This window comes from Equus quagga, chromosome 1 (genome assembly GCF_021613505.1).
Source record: "Equus quagga isolate Etosha38 chromosome 1, UCLA_HA_Equagga_1.0, whole genome shotgun sequence".
Lineage (NCBI taxonomy): Eukaryota > Metazoa > Chordata > Mammalia > Perissodactyla > Equidae > Equus > Equus quagga.
In genome coordinates, this window is record NC_060267.1 from 170,219,549 (window position 1) to 170,243,281 (window position 23,733).

At 40.5% G+C, this 23,733-nt stretch overlaps 2 protein-coding genes across 3 annotated transcripts in view; one reads left to right on the forward strand and one right to left on the reverse strand.

Annotated features, from left to right (window-relative positions):
- PCCB (propionyl-CoA carboxylase subunit beta) overlaps positions 1-6,546 on the forward strand; it is a 75,284-nt gene extending 68,738 nt beyond the window's left edge. The window contains exons 11-15 of the mRNA XM_046647419.1: positions 3,217-3,324; positions 3,576-3,676; positions 4,055-4,153; positions 5,155-5,254; positions 6,241-6,546. Of these exons, the coding sequence (XP_046503375.1) occupies positions 3,217-3,324; positions 3,576-3,676; positions 4,055-4,153; positions 5,155-5,254; positions 6,241-6,362 (530 nt within the window). The 3' untranslated portion in view covers positions 6,363-6,546. The remainder of the gene's footprint in view (positions 1-3,216; positions 3,325-3,575; positions 3,677-4,054; positions 4,154-5,154; positions 5,255-6,240) is intronic.
- Positions 6,547-8,566: 2,020 nt separating this feature from the next.
- The window catches only part of STAG1 (stromal antigen 1), a 366,619-nt gene continuing 351,452 nt past the window's right edge, over positions 8,567-23,733 (reverse strand). For both annotated transcript variants that reach the window (XM_046647396.1, XM_046647405.1), the window contains 6 exons: positions 19,381-19,586; positions 15,317-15,491; positions 13,019-13,129; positions 12,346-12,460; positions 10,695-10,775; positions 8,567-10,605 (listed from right to left, as the gene is read on the reverse strand). In XM_046647396.1, the coding sequence (XP_046503352.1) occupies positions 10,582-10,605; positions 10,695-10,775; positions 12,346-12,460; positions 13,019-13,129; positions 15,317-15,491; positions 19,381-19,586 (712 nt within the window). In that variant the 3' untranslated portion in view covers positions 8,567-10,581. The remainder of the gene's footprint in view (positions 10,606-10,694; positions 10,776-12,345; positions 12,461-13,018; positions 13,130-15,316; positions 15,492-19,380; positions 19,587-23,733) is intronic.

Here is a 23,733-nt window from a genome sequence, read left to right on the forward strand (position 1 = left end):
TGTGTCCTCCACCATTTTGTTTTTTAGAAACAGTGTTTAGTAATTTCCATGTACTGAAAATGCATTTTGTTCCTACCATCCATTCTCAGCCGTCCACTTAGCCCTTCAGCTCCTCCTGGAGGGCTTCACGTGATTGCTGTGTCGCTGGAAGATCTTTCTTGCCCCGTGACTGCGTCTGCAGGTTCTGGGGCCCTGCAGCAGAAGTTAACTTTCACAAGCCCACCAATTTTTAAGAAGCTGCTGGCTTGTCCTGGGAACTTTATCTACAAATACTACGATGTCTCTGTCAGGGGTCCACCCCAGGGCCGGCTGGAGTCTGAATACTTGGTTCCATTGTGGTTCCTTGATTTCCCTCTTTCTTGACTCGGTAATTCTTGTGATGTTTATGGAGTGGCAAGGTATGGAAGTTCAGTAGATCATTGCTTTTTTGAAGAAAGCCTCATTCATTTCATTGACTTGTTCTTTCCCTGTTACTAAAAGGCATGCTCAGAGGCTCACAGAGGAGGCCTCCGTTCTGGTTCTCGTCTTTTCCTTGTAGGAATTAGCTTGGGCTCGTCAGGCGCTCTGGGTGCCAGGCGCTCTGAGAGGCCTAGGACGGCCTGATAAGGCCAAGCCCCTGACCTGGGGCCCACTCCACGGCAGCTCAGAGCCACAGGTTTTCCGATTCTGACTCTGTTCATTTCCCTAATGGTTGCGTTTTGTTTTGGTTGTCACTGCTCATCTTTTTTTTCTGTTTGATTTTTATTCTAGGCTCTTTGTACTTTTTGCAGTTTCTTACTTGAGAATTGTCTTCATTCTGGGCCTCCTCACTCAGATTCTTTATGTCAGGTCATTAACATAGACTTTGAATAGAGAGGGAGGAGGGGGGATTTAAAACATTTTTTTTTTGTTGAGTTATAATTTACACACAATAGAATGTACAGCTTTTAAAAACTGCTCATTTTGATGGGTTTTGACAATTTGACGGTTGTCTACAACCTTGTAATCACCAACCAATACAAGATATAGGACATTTCTATCATCTCAGAAATGCATTTGTCAAGAGGGAAGTTTTGCCTATTTTTTTGTTTTTTGAATTTGTATTTTTGTTCTTGATTTCTAGGCTTCTTTATATATTTTACATGAGTCCTTTGTCAGATATGTGTATTGCAGATATTTTTTCCTGGTCTGTGACTTGCCTATTTGATTAATTAATGGTGTCTTTTGACTCATATTATTTTAAAAATTTGATGGTCCCATTTATTGATGTTTTTACATGTGATTAGAGCTTTTTGTGCCCTGTCCAAGAAATCTTTGCTTACTAAAAGATTGCAAAGATAGTCCTATGTTATTTTCTAGGAGCTCTGTAGTCTGAGTTTTAAGATATATGATCCATTGTGTACAGCTTATAGAGTGAACAGGAGTCTACATTCATTTTTTTCCATGCAGATATTTAATTGTTCCATCACCATTTATTAAAAAGACTTCCTTTCCACATTGAATTGTTTTGGTGCCTGGTCTAAAATTAGTTGTGTGGATATATTTCTTCACAATCCATCCTGTTTCCTTGTTGTTTTTATCTACCTTTATACTTGTGCCATACTGCCTTGATTGCTCTAGCTTTATAGTTTGCACTGGTTCTCAACCTAGGGAAATTTTGGTATCCTGGGGACATTTGGCAATGTTGGAAACATTTTTAGTTGTCACAGGTGGAGATGGTGGGGGCGTGCTGCTGGCATCTAGTGGGTGGGGGCCAGAGATGCTACTAAACATCCCATACACACAAGACAAACTGCCACAACAAAGAATTATCCAGTCCAAGACGTAGATAGCGCCAAGGTTGCGGAACCCCGCTTTGTCAGTCAGTCTGGAGTCAGGTAGTGTGAGTCTTCCAATTTTGTTCTTTTTTTATACTGTTTTGACTATGTTTTTCTCCTTTGTATTACCATATGAATTTTAGAATCTGCTTATCAGTTTCTACACAAGAACCTCCTATGATGCTGATAGGAATTGCTTAAAAATATAGATCTGTCTAGTATACCTAGCTATTAAACAGCTAAAATAGTATAAGTAAATACCATTAAATACAACTAGAAACTTAGTTTCTCAGTTTACTAGCCATATTTCAAGTGGTCAATAGCCACATGTGGCTAGTGGCTGCCATCAAATAACACAGCCAGAGGACATTTCCATCATCATAGAAAGTTCTTTTGGACAGCACTGAAACAGGTCATTTTTGAGATTTATGTATTCTTCTGATCCATGTGTATATAAGTTTTTTTGTAAATACTCTTTATCAGCTAGTTGAAGTTCCATCATACTACTAGTTTACTACTAGTTTTTAATTAATAATACATATTGAATTTTGTCAGATGTTTTCTCTATATCTATTGGGATGACCATAGGGTTTTTCTCCTTTATTTGATAATTTCGTTAGTTTTCACATGTTAAATCAGCCTTGAATTCTAGGGATAAATCCCACTTGGTCATGATGCTTGAGTGGTTTTATATATTGCTGGATTTGATTTGATAATATCCTAAGAATTTTTGCATGTATGTTCATGAGGGAGTTTGGTCTACATTCTTCTCTTATAATGTCCGTATCTCATTCTGGTATCAGGGTAATGCTGACCTCATAGAGTATGTATGTTGGGAACTGTTTTAGGAAGGGAGATTTACTAGTAATTGAGCTCTTTACTCTGTGTCACTTTACAGATACCATCTCCCTTAATCCTTACAACTATGGTAGGAGGTGATAATCTCCCTACTTTGTAGGTGAGGAACCTCAGACTCAGAAAGGTGAAGTCATTGCCCAGGGGTACATAGCTATAACTGATGGAGCCAGAATCTGATTCTAAGCTATGGGAACTCTCCAAGGCTAGCTTCTGAATGATACTTCCCACTACTGGTTCCACCAGGGTAAGCCAGGCTGTGCCTTAGGTGGCAGCAGTCCTTCAGTTTATGTGGCAGAGCCTGGTTGCCTGCACTGCCTATGCTCCCAGCAAGAGAGTCTCTGGGGCTGAGGCTACTCCGGGGCCCTCTTTGGCCAGTGTCAGGTGGCTTCTCCTGTCTTCGCTGACTTTGCTGGAGTGCAAGGGTTCTTCTTTACCATTCTCTGATGAGGAGACTTGGTGCCTCTGTAGATACCAGTTCTGGATGGTTGCTGGGGACACATTTCCATTGTGGGTGGAACTGGGTATTGCCCAGAAGCTCAGCATGGATAATCTCTCTTTCTAGGATGCTTGGATATTAATTCCTCTGTGAAAGGAGCTCGTTTTGTCCGATTCTGTGATGCATTCAATATTCCACTCATCACTTTTGTTGACGTCCCTGGCTTTCTGCCTGGTAAGTCACCAACAGAGGTAGGAGCCAGGAGCAGTGGTTTTGCCCAGTGAGGCACACACTTTATTTGGAGATCTTGCAAAATTCCCTGAGGATTTGTGATTTCTCCATGTTCTGGTCTAGAAGATGGGGCTGTGTGAGGGGTGGCCCTCCCCTGGCCCTTTGGGGAGCAGGGGAAGACCCCACAGCTGAGAGTGGCAGGCAAACCTTGTGAGGACTTTTGTGGTATCTAGTAACTCTTCCTCATGACCTAGGCACAGCCCAGGAATACGGGGGCATCATCCGGCACGGCGCCAAGCTTCTCTACGCATTTGCTGAGGCAACTGTGCCCAAAGTCACCGTCATCACCAGGAAGGTGAGGAACTCACGTTGGAGGCTGCGAGCCCACTCACTCCCAGCAGCATGGCTGTTGTTGGAGGGCTGAAAAAGATCTCTTGAGGACGGCATTTACAGCTCTGCAGACGCACGCTGCAGAGATGTCCGTGGTCATCTCTGGGAACTGAAAGCAGCTGGGAAAAAGCTGGGAAAGACAATGGACATTAACTGAAAGGCTGCTGGGCTGCACCCATGTATTCTCTGTTCTGGCTCCCTAGCTTCCCGGACACTGGGCTTTCAGTAGCCCAAGAGGGCTCTTCTTGCTTTTTGTCCTCATTTCATTTGGCTTGCTGGGGTCTTTCAGGGACATGATCTGGTTGACTCAGGCTCTAACATTCAGCATTTGGGTCTGTTCTAGGCTTATGGTGGTGCGTATGATGTCATGAGCTCCAAGCACCTTTGTGGTGACACTAACTATGCCTGGCCCACAGCAGAGATTGCAGTTATGGGAGCAAAGGTAAGGACCTCCAGCTTTCTTTGTCCTGGGTCCAGTACTCTTCCAGCAGGAGCTCAAAGCACAGCTGAGAAATGTTGGAGAGGAGCCAGGGCCCTCGGGATGAGCCAGGACTCCAGGGCATTAGGGCCTAGACCTTGGCAAGTCTCCCTTCTGGGGCTCCAGGGCCAGCTCTGCCTCCTGTCCTGCACTCTCACTTTGGGCACATGCTAGTATCTTCATGCTCAGGGTGGGAGGGGCCTAGACTGGGTTTTGAGATTGTTAGTAAAGGGGAAAGGGTTGAATCAGCTGAACTAGCTTTTGGGAGGATTGGACATCCCCCCAACCCCATCGTCTCCCAGGGAGGGCCCCAGAGCTACTTTCAGCCCATAGAAGCTGAACTGTAGTTGTGACCCTAGTGACTTTGAGCAAGGTACTTTCCCATTGACCAGCCTATTTGCTACTCCTGTCTGCTTTGGAATAGCTATTGGAGTTGAACCAGATAACTTGTTGGGTCCTCCTGAGCTGACTTTTAGGGGTCAGGAGAAGGCCCATCTTTCAGTCCCCCATACTTCTACATTTGCAGTTCAGTCTGTCCTTCTCTGGCCACTGAGTTTATGTACTCAGGGCTCAGGATAATGAAAAAGGAAAACAGCATTTTACTTCCCCTTGATGCAGGGGACATGGATCTAACAGTGGAAAATAGGCCAAACATCTTGGCTGCAACGAAGGATAAGTGCAATGGAAGAGGGTAGGTTGGAATCTGGGGAGACAAGCTACTGGCTTTGCCTGGGCTGCCTGTCACTGGGGCCACAGCTGTGTCCCATCATCACACAGTCCCTGGAATCACGAAGGTTGACTCCAGGCAGTGCCCGCCTCTATGCTCTGGCCCCCAGAGCTGGCACTTCTATCCAGTACACTTTGATTTGCCAAGAAGTTCACAACCACAGACAGCAGTAAGGAGCTGAGGGAGGTCTGCCCAAGTTGGGACCTCCAGGGAAGGTCATGAACTCCTCTCATGGCAGGGTGCTGTGGAGATCATCTTCAAAGGGCATGAGAATGTGGAAGCTGCTCAAGCAGAGTATATCAAGAAGTTTGCCAACCCTTTTCCTGCAGCAGTGAGAGGTAGGAACTGTGATGGGGATGGTGCTTTACTCGTTTGTTGGGTTACTTGCTCATTCTTTTACTTCCAAAAGTCTCACATAACTGCCTTTTGCCCTTAGAGTTGAATCTGGAGACTGGTGAGGGTTGGGGTTGTCCCTGGGCAGTCATCACTTAAGGACAATGGGGCCTGTATAGGCTGCTTTGGTAACCAGGATCAAAACAACATTGCTGAAATGGCTGAATTTCTTAGTGTTGTTCCAGTTACCTAGTACTGTTTAAAACTCCACCCCCAAAACAGCGGCTTAAAACAACCACATTTTTTTTTTTTTTTGCCTATGGTGCTGGGAGTCAGTGATTTGATCTAGGCTCAGCTGGTCTTCCCTGGGATCAGTCATGCAACTATAGTCATCTGGTGGCTTGACTGGGGCTGGATAGTCCAAAGTGGCCTCACGTACATGATTGGTACTGGCCATCAGCTAGACTTCCTCTCCACTTGGTTTCTTGCTGTTGAGGAGGCTAGTCCATGCTTCTTTACGTGGCATCCTGAAGGCAGCAAGAGAGAGGGGAAGTTTGAGGCCTAGATTTGGAAGTTACGTAGTGTTAGTTTTGCCACATTCGGTTGTCCAGGTAAAGGAACAGAACCCACTTCTTGCTGGGAGAAGTGGCAAAGTCACATTGCAGAAGGATGTGTGTACAGGGATGGGAGGAATTGTAGCCGTTTTGGAAAATACAAGTGTATTTTCTTAATTTTATTTCCTATTGAATTCATCTTGGCAGTGAGCAGTCAGATTTTTCTTTTCTTGCCAAGTGTCCCAAGGCTGGAAGTTGAGGATCTGCCAGAGGAACAAGGGATACAGGGGAGAGTTCACAGGGCCCAGCCTGTCTTTCATCAAGTTGGGCCCTACTCACACTGTTGGCCCAGAGACGGTGCCCAGCTGAGCACGAGATTGGGGGGCGGCATCATCTGAGGATGCAGATGATCTACTTCCGTTTCTGTGCTTCACCAGGGTTTGTGGACGACATCATCCAGCCTGCCTCCACACGTGCCCGAATCTGCTCTGACCTGGATGTCTTAGCCAGCAAGAAGGTGCAGCGTCCTTGGAGGAAACATGCAAATATTCCATTGTAAATGAATCAAAGGAAAAGAAACCGAGAGCTAATTACTGCCTGGCCGTTTGCAGTCATCCCCGCTTTCTGCAATCAGGAAACCTGGGAATCCAAATACTTGCAATGGCTAAGTTTATTAAATTCCAGAAAGATTCCACTTGTCCCTTACTGTAAAATGATTTGCTTTATTAAAAATCTTAACTATTTTTTGAGCATAAATTTCATTTTTTTATGGTAGAAATCTGAAAAATCAAGAAAGCAGTATGTATTGTCACCTAGAACTGACCCTTGTTTGACACCTGTGTATTGTTTTCCTTTTCACCCCCAAAAATTATTTTTTTCCCCATAGGTGAGATAATAAGCTTTTAGGGCAAAGTACTTATCTGCTTAGGCTTCAGCATTCTCATTGGTTGCTATGTAGGAATGCCTTTCCCAACTGGTATTCTTGCCTTAAGGGGAAAAAGAAAAATGTGGAATCTTGTAACTAGAGAGGACTTGGGTTTACTGAACGCTGAGTGGTAAAGCTGGGATTTGAACCCAGGCAGGTTTGTTTGAATCCCAAACCTGTCTTCTAACTGTTCAGAATATTGCCTCTCAACTGATGAGGCAGGTGGGATGAGCTCCTAAGGGTTGAGGTGAGAAGGTGGTGGTCTGCTTTACTGGAATTGTCTCAACGCACAGAGCTAGTAAACTTGGAAAGCTTTTCTACCTCATGCGTGATGGCCAGTCAGTCATCTTTTGAGTTCCTCGAGTTATGGGGAGGACATCCACAATGCAGCCTTCCGGTGCTTGTTCGAAAGTGCTTATATTTATGCTAAGTTCTTCCAGCTTCACTTTTGACCATGTCTTGGTCTCCCTACACTGTTTGCCTCTGGATGCATTGATGGTGGTGCTTTAGATGTGGTCTCACCAATCAGAGAAGCCTGTGAAGAACACTCACCCATACACTGAGTTAACACTCTTGATGGAGTTGTTGAACCAGCCTAGACTTTACCTATTTGACACATGTGAGTATTTTATGTCTTTTTGGTTCCAAAGGATTTCTGGAGAGCTGTGGCTTTATTCTTTAAGTGAGAACTACTGGTCCTCACACTCTTGCACCTCTGTCAGCATGGGATCTCCTCCATCATCCCACCCAGGAGCTGTGGCCACTTAACGAGCAGTGCTCAGTCGGGGGCCTTTGTGGAGTCTAGCCAGCACATCCGGGCAGATGTGGTAGCCTTAGTAGGAAGGTTCTGACCACGTCCCTATTGTCCTGGAGGGTGAGAAATGCCTGCTTTATGTATCCTTGGGCGCAGAAAGCTGTTCTTCAAAAAATGATTGATGGCTGATTGATAGAGATCCTGACAGGGCAAAACACTTAAGAGGACAGGGGTGGAAACTTACCTGAGTTTGGTCTGATATGGAAAGCCTGAGCGGCAGTCAGTCTTTGTTTCCATGAAGGCACTCTTCATCGTTTGATGGACTTTTCTGGGAACAGGGCCACACAGAGGAGTCACACTCAAGTCATAGGTGGGAGATGATATGCACGCTTGACCCAAGGTGGAGTCACACACAGGGAAAGCCCTGGTCTAGTCTCATAAGCTTGTAACCTTCAAGATGAGCAGCTATGGAGACAGACCCATTCTCATCACCTTCCCTCCCTAGCTGCCTGGAGAGCTCACATGCTTATTTATCCCCTGCATCCCTGCCTTTTATGCACAGACACTTCTTCTTTAGGCTAACTAATGAACACAGCTCAAAGAACAGGGCCTGGCCCATAAAGTATAGGGCGTGAGTTTTTTAAGAGTGATGTCTGGCACCAATATCAAGAAAAACCCTCATTTCTGTGGCCATGTAGAATCCAAGTGGTCTTTAATGGGCCACTGCTAGGGGGCAACCGTGCATAAGCCCAGGATCTAGATCTCAGGCAGGAGGGAGGACCCAGGGGAGAGCCTAGTGGATGGTCCCTGAATGTCTCCCCGAAAGCAGCCTGCAAGAGACTTGCTCTTGAACCACAGACAAGTGGCCTACCCATTCTCTCATGGGAAATCCAAGGAATGAGAAAATTAACTAATGATCTAGTCCTAAATTTCTGCTTAAGACAAAAACACATACCTCACTGACTGATAGAATAACTTTGCCATTATTTAACAAATTATCTGAAAGAGCAACCCCTCTCAAGAGCAGCAAATCACCTTTTTAAAGCTTTACCTAGTAGGAACAATAGGATGACTACTACAAGCCTGATTTTGAATAGTTTATTAAAGGAAAGGTGAAGCATCAGTTTCAAATTGTACAAAAGGAAAAAAACCTCATATTGCAAATGTACAATTTACAGAATTACTAGCAAAACCAATCAAGGAGACACTGAAAATACAAAAATTCGATTGACTTCAAACTGAACTGGAAACCTATTGGAGTAGATATTAAGCCTTTTTTTGTTGCATGGTAGTCCACAATCCTAAGTCAGCATCTGTTTTCCACATGAAACTGTCAGGCAAAGGATCAATCTGTGCATGTGCCAGGTCACCTCCTGGCTTGCTCCCTGGCCAGAACCACAGGTAGGCAGGGCTGGTGTGGTGGACAGTCCAGTCATTCCTGCCCCTTCACTTCCAGTGAAGCCCACATTTCTAGAACAAAGTGAGACCCCAGCCCCCGTAACTGGAATCCAGGAATTGCTAAATTAGCAGATTAAACATTTTTGGCGACCAAGTTTTTTCAGAACTGTACAAATGTTGAGAAATATCTGTTTTGTGTCTATTTATTAAAAGGATGAATAAAATAATCCATTTTGCTTTCCCGCACAAAAGATAATCATTAGGTGCACAGATTCTTTTAAAAAATGCTTTTCATTTTTGGTAAAAAGGGAAAGCCTCATGATTCTGTTGCAGCTACTTTAAAAACCAGCCCAGAAAGAGCTGTGGATGGATTGGTTTGGAAATTCTGAGGCTTACTTTAAAAATCAGAAAGGAAGAAACTAAGTGGGCTTTTTAAAACAATAGCAGCAAGTCATAAAAGGTCTAAGCAGACTGTAACTCTAAACCATCAAAGGCTGTCCTGAATATTCATAATTTCTTTCCCCCAAAGAATTCTTAATATGCACATTTAACACTGAAATGTAGCTGTATTTCAAGGTAAGCTTGGGAACTTCACCCTCTAAGCACAGACTTCTATGCAGCACATACTTCTATAATCGGTAAACTTAATTCACAAAATTAGCGCATAAGGGTATTAAGTGCATGGGAAGTAGACACAGTTATGTTACACTTAAAATTACTTTTGAATGGCAAAAGAGTTCGTCATGATTATCTTTTTAAGAAAATGGAAGTCTATGTAACTTGAATTTGGCAGGGCATGAAATAAGTGGTAAAAACAGCAAACTGATTGATAACTTGAGAACCATTTTTGTTTTACTGAGAATACTTTATTTGCTGGTAGAAGTTGCTAAAAATGCACAGAACAAATACCAATAGAAAATGTACTGTATCTGAATCTCCCTATTCTATATAAAATGAACGGTGTACAGCATCTGTTGGAAAAATGGCTGCATGGACATTTCTTATTTTATGCCCCCTTATAAATAAAAATAAACCTTTTTATTCAAGAGTATATAAAATCTGGAATTAATATCCATATCCACAGAGGGTGTGTGGTTTTTGGCAGAGATGCACGATCAGAATTTCATCTTAGCTTGTCAATATTCTGCTCCACCATATTTCTATATTCCACAAGGTCAACCAAATCCAGTGAGCTCCAAAACACTCTTCGGCAATTAGGATGAGCTGCTTACTCATAGGTTTAATAAAAATGGTTAGCTTTTAAAACATAAAAAGGCAAAATGTTAAAACGGTTTTTAAATTGTACAACAGGAAAATAAAGTTAAAAATATTTTTTTTTTTACTCAGTGCTGAGTTTTCATAAAACAGGTGTATAACAGTGTTTATCTTGACAGCTGTTTTAAAAATTTAAAATTTCTTCCTCCCTCCAGAAAAACACACACATCTGTATTGGGATAAGTCCAATATTAGGACACAAATGATTTTTCAGGTCAGTCTTTCTGAGGTGACATTCACCAACATTCCCTTGGGTAATTTACATGCTCCTCTTCTGTCACTGCAAAAAGGGGTTGACCGCAATCATTTGATTAAAAAACAAATAAGATCACATCAAAAGTGTTTTCTCCCCATACAAGCTATCACAGTATATAGGCCTCTAGCTCTAAATAATAGAGTTCCAGATTTGTAAATTTTCTTCAGACTTCAGAACATAGGCATTCCAAATCCCTAGAAAAATGAGAAACACAATTATTAACTTCATGCAAAAACAAGACCCAGGAACCATAAATAAAAAGCATAATAAATTTAACACTTACTGAATCGTCTTCTATGATAGCTGCAGAATCAAAGAAATCTGGCCTCAGCTCAGCTCTCTCTCGCCGATTTCTTGATGGGGGCTGGAAAGAGAAGCCAGTTAATTTTTTCCTGAGATACATTAAGACAATGAACTGTAATAATAAGCTTCTAATATTTCTGATGATATAACACGGAACTGTTAAGGGTCAATTTTGAAAGGAAAAGACTCTGGCTCTTACATGGAGCATACATTTAAAAAAAAATTGAGTGCGTTTGGCTTTTAATTACCACTTAGACAAAAAAAAGAGGCTTTCAAATTATGAATAAATTGAACATGTAAATGCATATAAATTTTTGGGCCTATAAACATAGAGCATATCTTTTAATCATGGAATAATTACATACAAAATTGATCAAATACTAGGTGACAAAACTTGACTGAATTCCCCAAAGCAGGTAGATGGAAAGCTACTGATGGGCTGGGAAGAGGGAGGTTACAGATTGGAGTGACATGATCTCATGGAAAATTTAAAACATACAAAGCAGAATGTTATGGGCTAAATTTATGTCCCCCCAATTCATATGTTGAAGTCCTAACCCCAGTACCTCAGAATGTGACTGTTATTTGGAGATAGGGCCTTTAAAGAGGTAATTAAGGTAAAAGGAGGTCATATGGGTGGGTTCTAATCCAATATGATTTGTGTCCTTATAAGAAGAGGAAACACGCACAGAGGAAAGATCATGTGGAGACAAAGGGAGATGATGGCCACCTACAAGTCAAGGAGAGAGGCCTCAGAATGAAATGAACCTTGCTGACACTTTGATCTCAGATTTCTAGACTCCAGAACTAAGAGACAATGAATTTTTGTTGTTTAAGCCACCTAGTCAGTGGTATTTGTTATGGCAGCCACAGCAAATTAACACACAGAGAAAGTACTATGATCAACTCCCATGTGCCATTCACCTGGCTTCAACAACAGTCAAGATATTTGGCCAATCTTGTTTCACTGAATCCCCTTTTTTCTTCATGTACTTTCACCTGTAACTACTACAAAATATATCTCTAATGGATGGAAACTTTTAAAAAAACACAACCACTTTAGCAACTAGACTTTTGGTGGTATACAGAGTTGAAATATGATGTACACTTGAAATTTATATAATGTTATAAACCAATGTTACCTCAATAAATAAAACAAAAAACCATAACCACCATGCATGACTATTCCTGACCAAGTTAATAATTTTCACCTACACATAAGTCCATGTTCAGATTTCCTTACTTCAAAGATGCCCTTTCATACCGAACAAATAAGGTCCATTTTCTGCATTTGGTTGTTATGTTGGAGTACAGGGTATACTGTCAGACTCCAATTTAAAGTACAAGAGGCCAGATGCATATGCTATACTGAAAGACAAGATCTACCGTAGCTCTTTTTCAAGGGACCAGTTCCTGTATAGCCAGAACTCAAAATCTGACTGCTTTGAAAGCAGGCTTAAAAAACACATAAGCTCATCTAAATGTGCACAAGCATTTCATAGGCCCTGCCCACTGCTGGTCAGTGTTACCCCCTCCTCCTCACCTTACTCCTCCTCCCACAGCGTTCTGAAAACAAAAGCATCATCTTACACCATACCTTCACATTTTAAAAACGTATGAAATTTCCTTACCAGATCAATAACCATGGTGTCTTCAAATTCTTCATTCATATCTTCTAACTGGCTCCGGGATGACATCATCACATCTTCAAAGATGGGCTCAGCATCTTCCTCCATTAGGCCCCGACTGATAAGAAAAAAGCACAATCAGAAAGCTGTTCAGATTTGTGGAATTTCAAGTCTTGGCTTTTTCTTACATTAGGTCTTCCAACCAATGAAAGCATACCTTCCAATTACAAACTATAGACTGCACAAATTATGATACTGACCTCTAAGGTAATTAAGGATCATTCATTTGGTTCACTCAAGATTCTATCTCAACTCATCAGAAGGAAGTATAATTTAAATGCAATAACAATGGTAGTTAACATTTATTTAGCTATGTGTCACCTCCCACAAAACTCTAAGTGATTGGTACTGTCATCCCAACTTTACAAATGAGGAACCTGAGGCTCAGAGGTTTTAGAGTTTGCTCAGGGCCACAAAGCTAGCAAGTAGCAGCACTAGACTTTAAACGTTGAAGGGCTTGAGAGCCTGTGCTCTCCATTCCTGTCCTGCGCTGCAGAGTGTATCCTGAATTAGGATTTTAACTCCTGAGATCAAACATCAGAGAAACCCAAGTCACTCCACAAAATGACCAGCATCACACAGTCCTTATGTTCTTGTGATACTTGTTAACACTTACACGGCGTGCCTTACTCCAGTTCTCACTTTCATGTAGTTCATTCCTGTTCTGTCCTTCCGATTTAAGTCTTCTAATTTCGGCTGGCCTAACCAAGAGATCTGCATCTGAGGACTAAGAGAGGGTACTATTATTCATTTTGTGGCAGCAGATAATGAATTTAGCTAATCAGTCCCATGCTAAGAAGGCCATAGCTGGCTGGCCTAATCCTCATCAAGGGGGAGTTAGCTGGATTTATTCCAGGGCCAAGGGTGAGATCACTGTATCAAAGGATCTCTCTTTGCAGAAGTGGCAGTAATTGCCCAAAGAGATCCCTAAGTCTCTAAGAGAAGCTGGCTGTGGCTAGTTGTTAGGTGTGAAGGAAACCAGAATGTGTTGCCCCAAGATAGGTTTCTGAGATAAAAGTTATTTTGAGCTGAAGGCAATTAAGCAGTAAATGCAGAAAAAGTTCTCCTATTGCTGCCTAAAGGCAGGAAATACATTCTCCTTCTACTGGAGACAGACTCTTATCAGCCTAGAGATGGCACCACAGGAATCTGCAAAGCTTGTAAAACTAACTTTTACCTTCCTACTTAAGGAAGATAAGGACTACCCAGTCCTACTCGGACCATCCCTACTCCAAAACTCTTTGTTTTATCAATTCTTCACAATTTTATTGTTTCTTTGTCTAAAAGGTATAAACACTTCCTGCTCTGGTCACTTCTTCAGGTCTTCATTCTCTTGTAAAAGCTCCCATGTACATGTAAAAATTCAAGAAAGTCTGTATCCTTTTCTCCTGTTAACCTATCTTTGTCAGTTTAGTTTTCAGACCCAGCTAGGCATCCTAAGAAGATTGAGGAAAACTTTCCCCTCCATACAGGTACTTAAATTATCAACTTCATTCCCCAAATCCTTGCCAAACAAGGACACTTCTCAGACCTCTGTAACCAGCTGTTGCCCTACTCACAAGTGTTCCTCACAGCTAGTCCCCAAAGGGACAGAAATGCTGCCGGCTGGTGGCTCAGAGCTCTCCAGAGTTGGACAAAGAAGGGGATAACACATTTTTTCTCAGTCCTTCTGAGGAGATTTGGGGTCAGGTGCATGTTGGGCCAAATCTTCACCTGCACTCTATATCTATCGGCACATGGACACTTGCATAAACATGCTTCCTTGGGAATTTTATAGGATGTAAACTTTAATAATTCTTAGTAGACAAAATCTGTTGCATGAAGTTCTCTATAAGCAGCTGTCCTGTGTGGGGCTACCACCTTGGTTAACCCTGTAAACCTGTAGCAGGGAAGAGAAGACAGATCACAGCCAGGAGGGACTGAGAAGTGGGAAGGTCAGGCAAGCAAGGCAGGCTGCTCTAAGAAGGAACCCACCCCACAGGAAGTGGAGTGGGAATGCTGGTCATAAGGCCAAGCACCCTCTAAGAATGCCCAGTGATGCAACAGCTAACAAGGATTATCCTTTCAGCTTTGAAGAACGGCAGATCCTCGGAGCGAAGATGCCTTATGAAAACCCAGGATCTGAATATTTCTAACACTGCCTCTTTCCATTTTCAACCTGCTAAATTTGTTGACTGCAAGTGAGAATTCTCTCATTCATCAGAGCAATTCATAGCATTACCCCAAAAGAAAGAGAAACAAAAGTGAAGAGCTAAGAGATTTCAAGGTTGGATGGAAAACAACAAAGAAAAAGTTAAGGATTTTTATAGCAAAAGTCAGGCCATCACACTTGCCTTTTCCACAATTTTCAGAGCTCTGGTACTAGAAAACATTTTAATTGCTAGTGTGGGAAAAGGTAAGACCTTGATTCACTCTTAGCTAAAAGGGTAACCATTCTCAGGATTTATCAAATATTTTAATTCTTAATGCACAAAGTTTAAGTTCAAAATATAAAATTAACCAAGATAAAGTACTGTTAATTAAATGGATGATAAAAGTAACAACTAGTCTATTTATTTGGTGTTCAGACTAGTAACAACCTTAGCAGAGACTTATCTGCTCTCCTGCCAAGGAAGTAACCTGCATGTCTTCTTGACAAGTCTCTGAGAAGAAAGAGACTTGCCCAATAATCTGCAAACTCCAACAGAAATCAGCACTTAGTGAGACACCATGCATTTAAGGGTCTCTGGACTTTGAGGAACTGATATACACAAGTTTTTGCACACTTATTATATATCTTGTAATATAAATTATTTAACTTCTATTTGTAGTGGTGTTTTTCTCATGAACTGACCAGTAATATGCTCTGATGAACAAACATAGTTCTTCTTTCTTTAAAGGTTTTATGCCAAGGAAACGAATTTTTACTACTTACTTGTGTAAAAAGTCAGGTTCAGAACCATGTTCAGACTCGGGTTCCTGAATCTGTTCTCCCACGGGCCGGCTATTCTCCCGAAGTACAGTGGAAGTGAGCTGTGGTGCCGGCAAGGGGCCAGGAGTCTGAATCATGGTGTCAGTCCTGTTTAGCCACGTATTATCCAGACTCTCATCTGTAAAATTCCAGTTAGAGTCACAGAATGTCATGGGTGAACTCTGGGAGAAGTTAGAGCATAGACTTGAAGAGCATGGCTCTGGAGTTAGACTGCCTTGTTTGAATCCCAGTTATACCACTTACTTGTGTGATTTGTCTAAGTCATTAAACTTCCAAAGTTCAGTTTTCTCATATACAAAATGAGAATATCAGTACCTAACCTCATAGATTTGTAAGGATTAAATGAGGTAACGTATGTAACCATCAAATGTTAGCTATCCACACAGTGTCATCTCTTCCAAGTCCCTCAATCGCTAAGGATTAATTCACTATATAATGGGAAGCATGAGGCCAGAGACCCCTCTAACCTTCCTTTGCTCAAGCAATAAAGGGCCTATTTACTGAGCCTTACAAGGGCCTGAGGCAGCAGCACTTAAAGTCTTGCTGGCCTTTACTAAGAAATCAGCAAATCCTGTTGCACAATTGGACACTAGTCACTAGAGAAATAACTCTTTGCCATGTCATACATGTGGGGATGGGCTGAGAGGCTGTTTTCATGCCTCTGAGTTCTACCTCTTTGAGGAGGCCTTCCCTGAGCACCCCACCCAGCCCTAACTTACTATTCTCTTAATTCATAGAAGAAATAGAATCATTACTGCTCACTTAGGACTTAATTATACACTGTCCTGCATCGGCAGGTGATTTGTCATGTGTATGTGTTACTTCTGTAATTAAGTTTCTTCAAGGGACCAGGAACTGTTTTATCCTTATTCTGAAGATCATTTATAAACATCTGAGCAGATTAAAGCATTATTTGCATACCTAAACTATAGCCTGATAAAATATTACATAATTCTAAAGTTTCTATCTATAAAAATTCTAAATTATTTTCTTAATATGGGATGACCAAAAAAAGTATTACTGCTATGTTTTTTCCTTCTGAAGAATTTGAATCACAACATATAGTGTGAATCTGTTGTTTTCCTCCCTCATTAATACTCAGAGATGTACACATGTTAGGTTCCTCATTTGCCATCAAGCATTCCATCTCTCTCTGTGTAGTATTTCTCAGGTTTCTGAAATTTTGTCAGACACATGTATACAATCTGTTGGCTTCTGTCTCTGGAAATACCTACCTATTGTCTGATTAAGGTCATTCCACTGATCAGAAGTTTCTACTGAATCTCTTCTTAGTTAATCAGCAAGGATATGTTTCATCTTCTTTTATTCATTCTATTTTTAATTCAACATCTAATTCAAAACTTTTATTCTCTACCACACTTAAAATTTTATGACCATAATAGTATCAAAAGGTTCTTAACCTGGTCAACTCATCTTTCAGCTCTCTACTAACTACATATTATCTTTTCCAGAAAATCTTTCCCACTTTATTAAAAGTTTGGTCACTCCCTGTATGTTCCCAGAGAACCTTTGTGGCCCATCAGAGCACTTATCATGCTGACCTGGAAGTGTCTGCTTCTGTCTCCCCATCTGCACTATGAGCTCTTTTATTAATGTGAATCTCCAGCATCTAGCTGGGGTTCTTAGGAAGCTGCTTGGTAAAGGCTTACTGAATGAACGAATAACTTCAGGAAGAAGTCACTCTTCTTGAAGAGATTCCTCCTAACCCCTAAAGATTCCTCAGAAAACACTTCTTGTAAAGCTCTCTCATCTTTATCCCAAACAGATGAAACTCTGCTCTCTAAGGGTTCTGGGTACATAACCTGTTTTAGTCACTTGGTAAATTCTGAACTAACATAGACACATTTTCTTTTTTGCAACTTCATTACCAAATTAGGTTATCTGGTCCATCTATGCTTCTCTTAGTCCTGAAGTTGATAATACTGACTGCTTCATTAGTGAATTATTTTTGTTATTTAAATTCTCTAAGCCTTAGTTTCTTCAGTGTAAAATCTGGATGTTAGTGTTGAACTCAGAGTTGATTTATAAAGCATTTAGTATATGCCAGAGATTGACCTAAGTGCTTACAAATATTAGTCAAGTAAATGATTAAACAATATAATGCGCATAAAACATATTCCTGGTACATAGCAAGGATTTGATGAATGCTGGCTAATGTGAATATTACATCTATGAAAAGCTTTGAGTAGGAAAAAAATATATATATATATTTGTGGGGCACCCTGATAGAGGCTGTTCTAGAAGACCTTTTCAAAAGGAAATAACTGGAGTCATTCTTTAGAGAAAAGTTCAGGATCTTATGGTACAAAGACAGAGTTTTGAAGTTGTTTTTTTTTAAAAGATTGGCACCTGAGCTAACATCTGTTGCCAGTCTTATTTTTTCTTCTTTTCTTCTTCTTCTCCCCAAAGCCCCTCAGTACATAGTTGTATATTCTAGTTGTGAGTGCCTCTGGTTGTGCTGTGTGGGACGCCGTCTCAGCATGGCTTGATGAGCGGTGCCATGTCCACGCCCAGGATCTGAACCGGTGAAGCCCTGGGCCACCGAAGCGGAGCACGGGAACCCAACCACTCGGCCACGGGGCCAGCACCCAGAGTTTTGAATTTTAATTCTCTGGACCAAAAAGATTTTAAGTCCAATAGTTGAAACTTGAAAGGAAATCTTAAACTTTAACATTAATTCTGTGAATATTTTCAAATCTTTTATTCTCTTTGAAATAGACACTCAGCCTAATCCACGGACTGATGCTAGATAAGAGGCATTACTATAGGATGATAATGATGATGATGACATTCTGACAACAGCAGCTAACATTTATCAAATGCTACCTCTGTGCCAAGCACTGTGCTAAGTAAGCACTTTGTGTACTAAGTGTTTTATTTGGAGTATCTCATTTAATATTCACAATAGCTGACAGGATAGGTGCTCTGATCTTCTTTCATTTGATCAGTGACTGAGGCTTAGAGAGGTTAAGTAACATGCCCAAAGGGTCCACAGCTGAAAAATGACAAAGCCAAGTTTGAGTTCTAAAACTTTGAGTTTTAGAGTTTTTAGTCTTCATAAATAGTCAATACGGCCTCCCCAATGATGAAAGAAACATTAGATTTAAATTCTAATTAATTTTGTCACAGATTGTAGCAAAATCTTTGATGAGTCACTATTTTTTAGGCAGCAGAGATGAGATGCTGAAAGATAACAGAAGGTTGTAAAAAGGAGCGAAAGAGCAGGATTTAGATCACTGCCTTCCTCTCTCAGTTTGGAGAAAATTTATTAGAAGCAGCATGGAGAAGGGGTAAGACTGTTTGAGGAAATAAGCATTTTGATTTTGAGTTTTCTCTTAGTTTAAAAGTAGTGCTTTATTTTAATAAAGCAATTTTTAGTCTTTCTGGATATATGAATATCTACTATTGATCACATTTTCATGACAATTAAACTCCCTGTTCCCTACAGTCCCTAAGGGTTATAAAACCAGATTTGGCCACCATTATTTTAATGTTTAAATTTATTTTATCATTTATTTATTATTTATTTAATATTTAAAAAATAAATTATCCACCCGAGTGGTAGAAATGGAAAGTTGTTCTCAAATATTCAATTTGCTGCAGAGGACTACCCTCAACTTACCAGAATCTCTCCTATATTAAGATGAATTTTGATAGAATAACATTGTGACTACCTTGTTTTAAATTTTAATGTATTAGAGGACTATGGTATGGCATCAATTTTATTAACCTTCATAAGTGTTTCCTCTTTTTCTCCATGCCTATTTTCCTCAATGTTCCATGCTCTTTTAACTTTTTTCCTTGACCCTTTTCTGTCCCACTTTGTCTATTGCAAACTTTTTGTGTGAACCTGTCAGCGTGTATCAAATGTACAGGGAAATAATGTGCTTAACAGTGTTATCTTGCTTCAAACAAAATATTGTTTACCACTTTAAGTCTATAATATCAGGCAAACTGTTTGTCTCATAGTGTAAGGGCAGACTTACCTTCTACTCGTTTTTTGTGAAGTGGGGGTCGTCCTTTCTTATTCCTTACTGAGGAGGTTTTGCTGCTACTACTTCCACTGTTCACAGACATTCTATCATCTTCACCTCCAGTGACTAACGAATTTCTATATGAGATGAGTGGGAGCCATACATCTTCCCTCCTTTCCATCATTTGCTCCGTAAGGAATTTTTCTAGGTATGAATGACTAGAAACACAACAGAAGCAGCAGTGATTTTCATGGAAGCAGTTCATGTATCACTTATTTAATTTTTTCATAACATGAGGCTCTCTCTGAAGATTCTGAAGAATCCCTAAGGACACATATTAGACTGTAACAGTGGTTACCTTTGAAAAGAGAGGGACTGACAATTTAAGATTTTTGCTTCCCATATTCCTGGAGTATTTTTAGGAAAACAAATGTATTACTAAGAGAGAAAAAGAGAGAGAAAGAATGTGTGTTTGTGTGTGCGCGTGTGTGTGGTCCTTCCTATATTTTGTCCTTTGCTTTTACATACCAATGTTAAAGAAAAAATCAGAAGTTTGGCTCAAAAAGGTTATTGAATTTTCTTTTAAAGTGTGCAAATCAAGGTAGAATTTCTGGAATGGTGGAGGGAGAAGCCTGGCATATCCTCTTCCCAGCAAAACCACCTTTTAACTGGTAAAAATTATAAAATATAATCATTTAAAGTCTTTAGAAATTGTCCTAAGGGCATAGAGAAAATGGAGAACATTTATTTAAGAAAGTCTATTAAATCTCAGTATGAACGGTGAGAGTTAGTACCATGTGAACCACCCGCTGCTCCCTTCCTTTGTCTCTTTTCCCTCACTACAGCTCTTTGTTATGGAAACTCTATTCCAGGAGGTCTACTCTGGGCAGACACGGAAAAGAAGATGGGAGTTCCCTCTCTCTCTAGTCCCCCATCCAGAACTAGAAGCTCTGTTCTGGGCAGCAGCTAGGAGGAATAAGGCTCCTTTAACCTTCCCATCCTCTACTTGTGGGGTAGTAACTACCCCAGGCACAGCTGAGAATACTGGGGCCCTGAATGCCCTGCCCCACCTCAGCTTCCTTGTAGAGCAGAGGTTCCATACCTGGATAGGCAAGCCAAGAACCAGGGGTTATCCTGGACCCAGTTCATAGAACAGGGGTATTATTCTGGGAGTCAAGAGGGATGCTGTCCCAGTGCCCAGCTCCTGTTGAGTGGCATAAAAATTCTACCCAGGGGCTGAGGCAGACCATAGGATGAAACTTTGTAGCTCTGTCTGGGTAGACTGAGACTTTATTTTGACTAGAGTACAGAAAATTCCTTGCCAAAGGATGTTGTTGAAAACAATGGAGATCTTAATGAAAAGCAAATAAGAGGCTGTTGGTAGCTCTTTGATACTAGTGGCAACAAATGAAAGAGTAGGACAGCCAAAAATTTAACAGAGAGAATCAGGGAAAAGACAGCCAAGAAGAGCCCTCCCTTACACAGATTCTAAGAGGGATCAAAAAACAAGACCCAACTCCAGCCTGGTAGTGTAGTGGTTAGGTTCTTGTGCTCTGCTTCAGCAGCCTGGGGTTTGCCAGTTTGGGTCCTGGGCGCAGACCTACACACTGCTTATCAGCCCATGCTGTGGCGGCATTCCACATGTAAAGTAGAGGAAGATGGGCAGAGATGTTTGCTTGGGGCCAGTCTTCCTCAGCACAAAGAGGAGGCTTGGTGGAGGTTGTTAGCTCAGGGCTAATCTTCCTCAAACAAAACAAAACAAAACAAAACATCTCCCCACAAGACCCAACTATAAGTTGTCTACAAGAAACTCACTTTAAATATAAAGACATATAAATTAAAAGTAAATGGATGGAGGGGCTGGCCCTGTGGCCAAGTGGTTAAGTTCAAGCACTCTGCTTCAGTGGCCTGGGGTTTTGTCGGTTTGAATCTTGGGCACAGACATGGCACTGCTCATCAAGCCACGCTGAGGCGGCGTCCCACATGCCACAACTAGAAGGATCCACAACTGAAAATGTATACAACTATGTACCAGGGGGCTTTGGGGAGAAAAAGGAAAAATAAAATCTTAAAAAAAAAAAAAGTAAATGGATGGAAAAAATTATGCAAACACTAATCAAAAGAAGGAGTAGCTATATTAATTTCAGACAGAGCAGACTTCAAAGCCAAGCAAGTTATCAGGGATAAAAAGGGCATAACATACTGAATAAAGGGGTCAATTCTTCAAGAAGACATAACAATCCTTATTGTGTACGAGCCTAACAACAGAGCATCAAACTACATGAGGCAAAAACTAACAGAACTGCAAAGAGAAATAGATGAATCCACTATCTCAGCTGGAGACTTCAACACCCTTCTATCAGAAACAGATTGAGCAGGCAGAAGACCAGAAAGGACATAGCTGAACTCAACTATACCATCTATCAACTAGACATAATTAACATCTACAGACTACTTGAATCCAACGATAGCAGAATACACATTTTTCTTAGGCTCACCTAGAACATTCACCAAAAGAGATCACATTCTGGGCCATAAAACACCTTAACGAATTTAAAAGAATAGAAATCATACAATGCCTGCTCTAGGACCACAATGGAATTAAACTAGAAATCAGTATCAGAAAGATAGCCGGAAAATCCCAAGATTCATGGAGATTAAACAACACAATTCTAAATAACATGTGGGTCAAATAAGAAATCTCAAGAGAAATTTAAAAATATTTTGAACTAAAAGAAAATGAAAACATAATTTATCAAAATTTGTAAGATTCAGTGAAACAGTGTTGAGGGGGAAATTTATGGCACTGAATGCACAATTAAAAAGAAGAAAGATCTAAAATCAATAATCTAAGCTTCTACCTTAGGAAACTAGAAAAAGAAGACCAAATTAAATCCAAAGTTGAAGGAAAGAAATAATAAAAACCAGAGCATAATCAATGAAACTGAAAACAAGAAATCAATAGAGAAAATTGACAAAATCTAAAGCTGGTTCTTTGAAAAGATTAATAAAATTGATAAGCCTCTAGTCAGGCTAGCTAAGAAAAAAAGAGAGGACACAAATTACTAATATTAGAAATGAAAGAGGGGGGCTGGGCTGGCCCCATGGCTGAGTGGTTAAGTTCACGTGCTCCCCTTCTGCAGCCCAGGGTATTGCCAGTTCGGATCCTGGGCACAGACATGGTACTGCTTATCAGGCCATGCTGAGGCAGTGTCTTACACAGCACAACCAGAGGCACTCATAACTAGAATATACAACTATGTACTGAGGGGCTGTAGGAAGGAGAAGAAGAAGAAAAAAGATTGCCAATGGATGTTAGCTCAGGTGCCAATCTTTAAAAAAAAAAAAAAGAAATGAAAGAGGACACATCACTACAGATCCTATGGACATTAAAAGGAAAATGAAGGAATACCATGAACAATTCTATGTCCACAAATGATAAACTAGATGAAACAGACAATCTGAATAGGCCTATACCTATTAAATAAATAGAATCAATAACCAATAACCTTCCAAAATAGTAAGCACCAGGCTCAAATGGGTTCACTGATGAATTCTACCAAGCATTTAAGGAAGAAAATATACCAATTCTCTACAGTCTCTTTCAGAAGATAGAAACAGAGAGAATACTTTCTAACTCATTCTATGAGGCCAGCACTACCCCAATACCAAAACCAGACAAAGACATTACAAGAAAACTACAGACTAATATTTTCATGAACATAAATGCAAAAATCCTCAACAAAATATTAGTAAACTGAATCCAACAATATATAAAAATAATTATATACACCATCACCAAGTGGGATGTAACCCAGGTATGCAAGGCTGGTTCAACATTTGAAAATCAATTAACGTAATCCATCACACATCAACAGGCTAAAAAAAGAAAAGTCAGATGATCATATCAATAGATATAAAAAAAGCATTTGACAAAATCCAACATCCATTCATGATAAAAACTTCTGGTAAACTAGGAGTAGAGGGAACTTACTCAACTTGATAAAGAATATTTACAAAAAACTATACAGCTAACATCATTTTTAATGGTAAGAAACTCGAAACTCACTAAATCACAAGGGAAGAATGTCTCCTCTTATTACTCTTTTTCAACACTGTACTAGAAATTTTAGTTAATGGAGTAAGACGAGAAAAGTAAATGAAAAGTATACAGATTGGGAAGGAAGGAGTCAAACTGTCCTTGTTTGCAGATGACGTAATTGTCTATGTAGAAAATCCTCAAAAATTGACCAAGCAGACTGGAACTAATAAGCAATTACAGCAAGGTTGCAGGATACAAAGTTAAAATACAAAAGTCAATCAATTTCCTATATATCAGCAATGAACAAGTGGAATTTGAAGAAA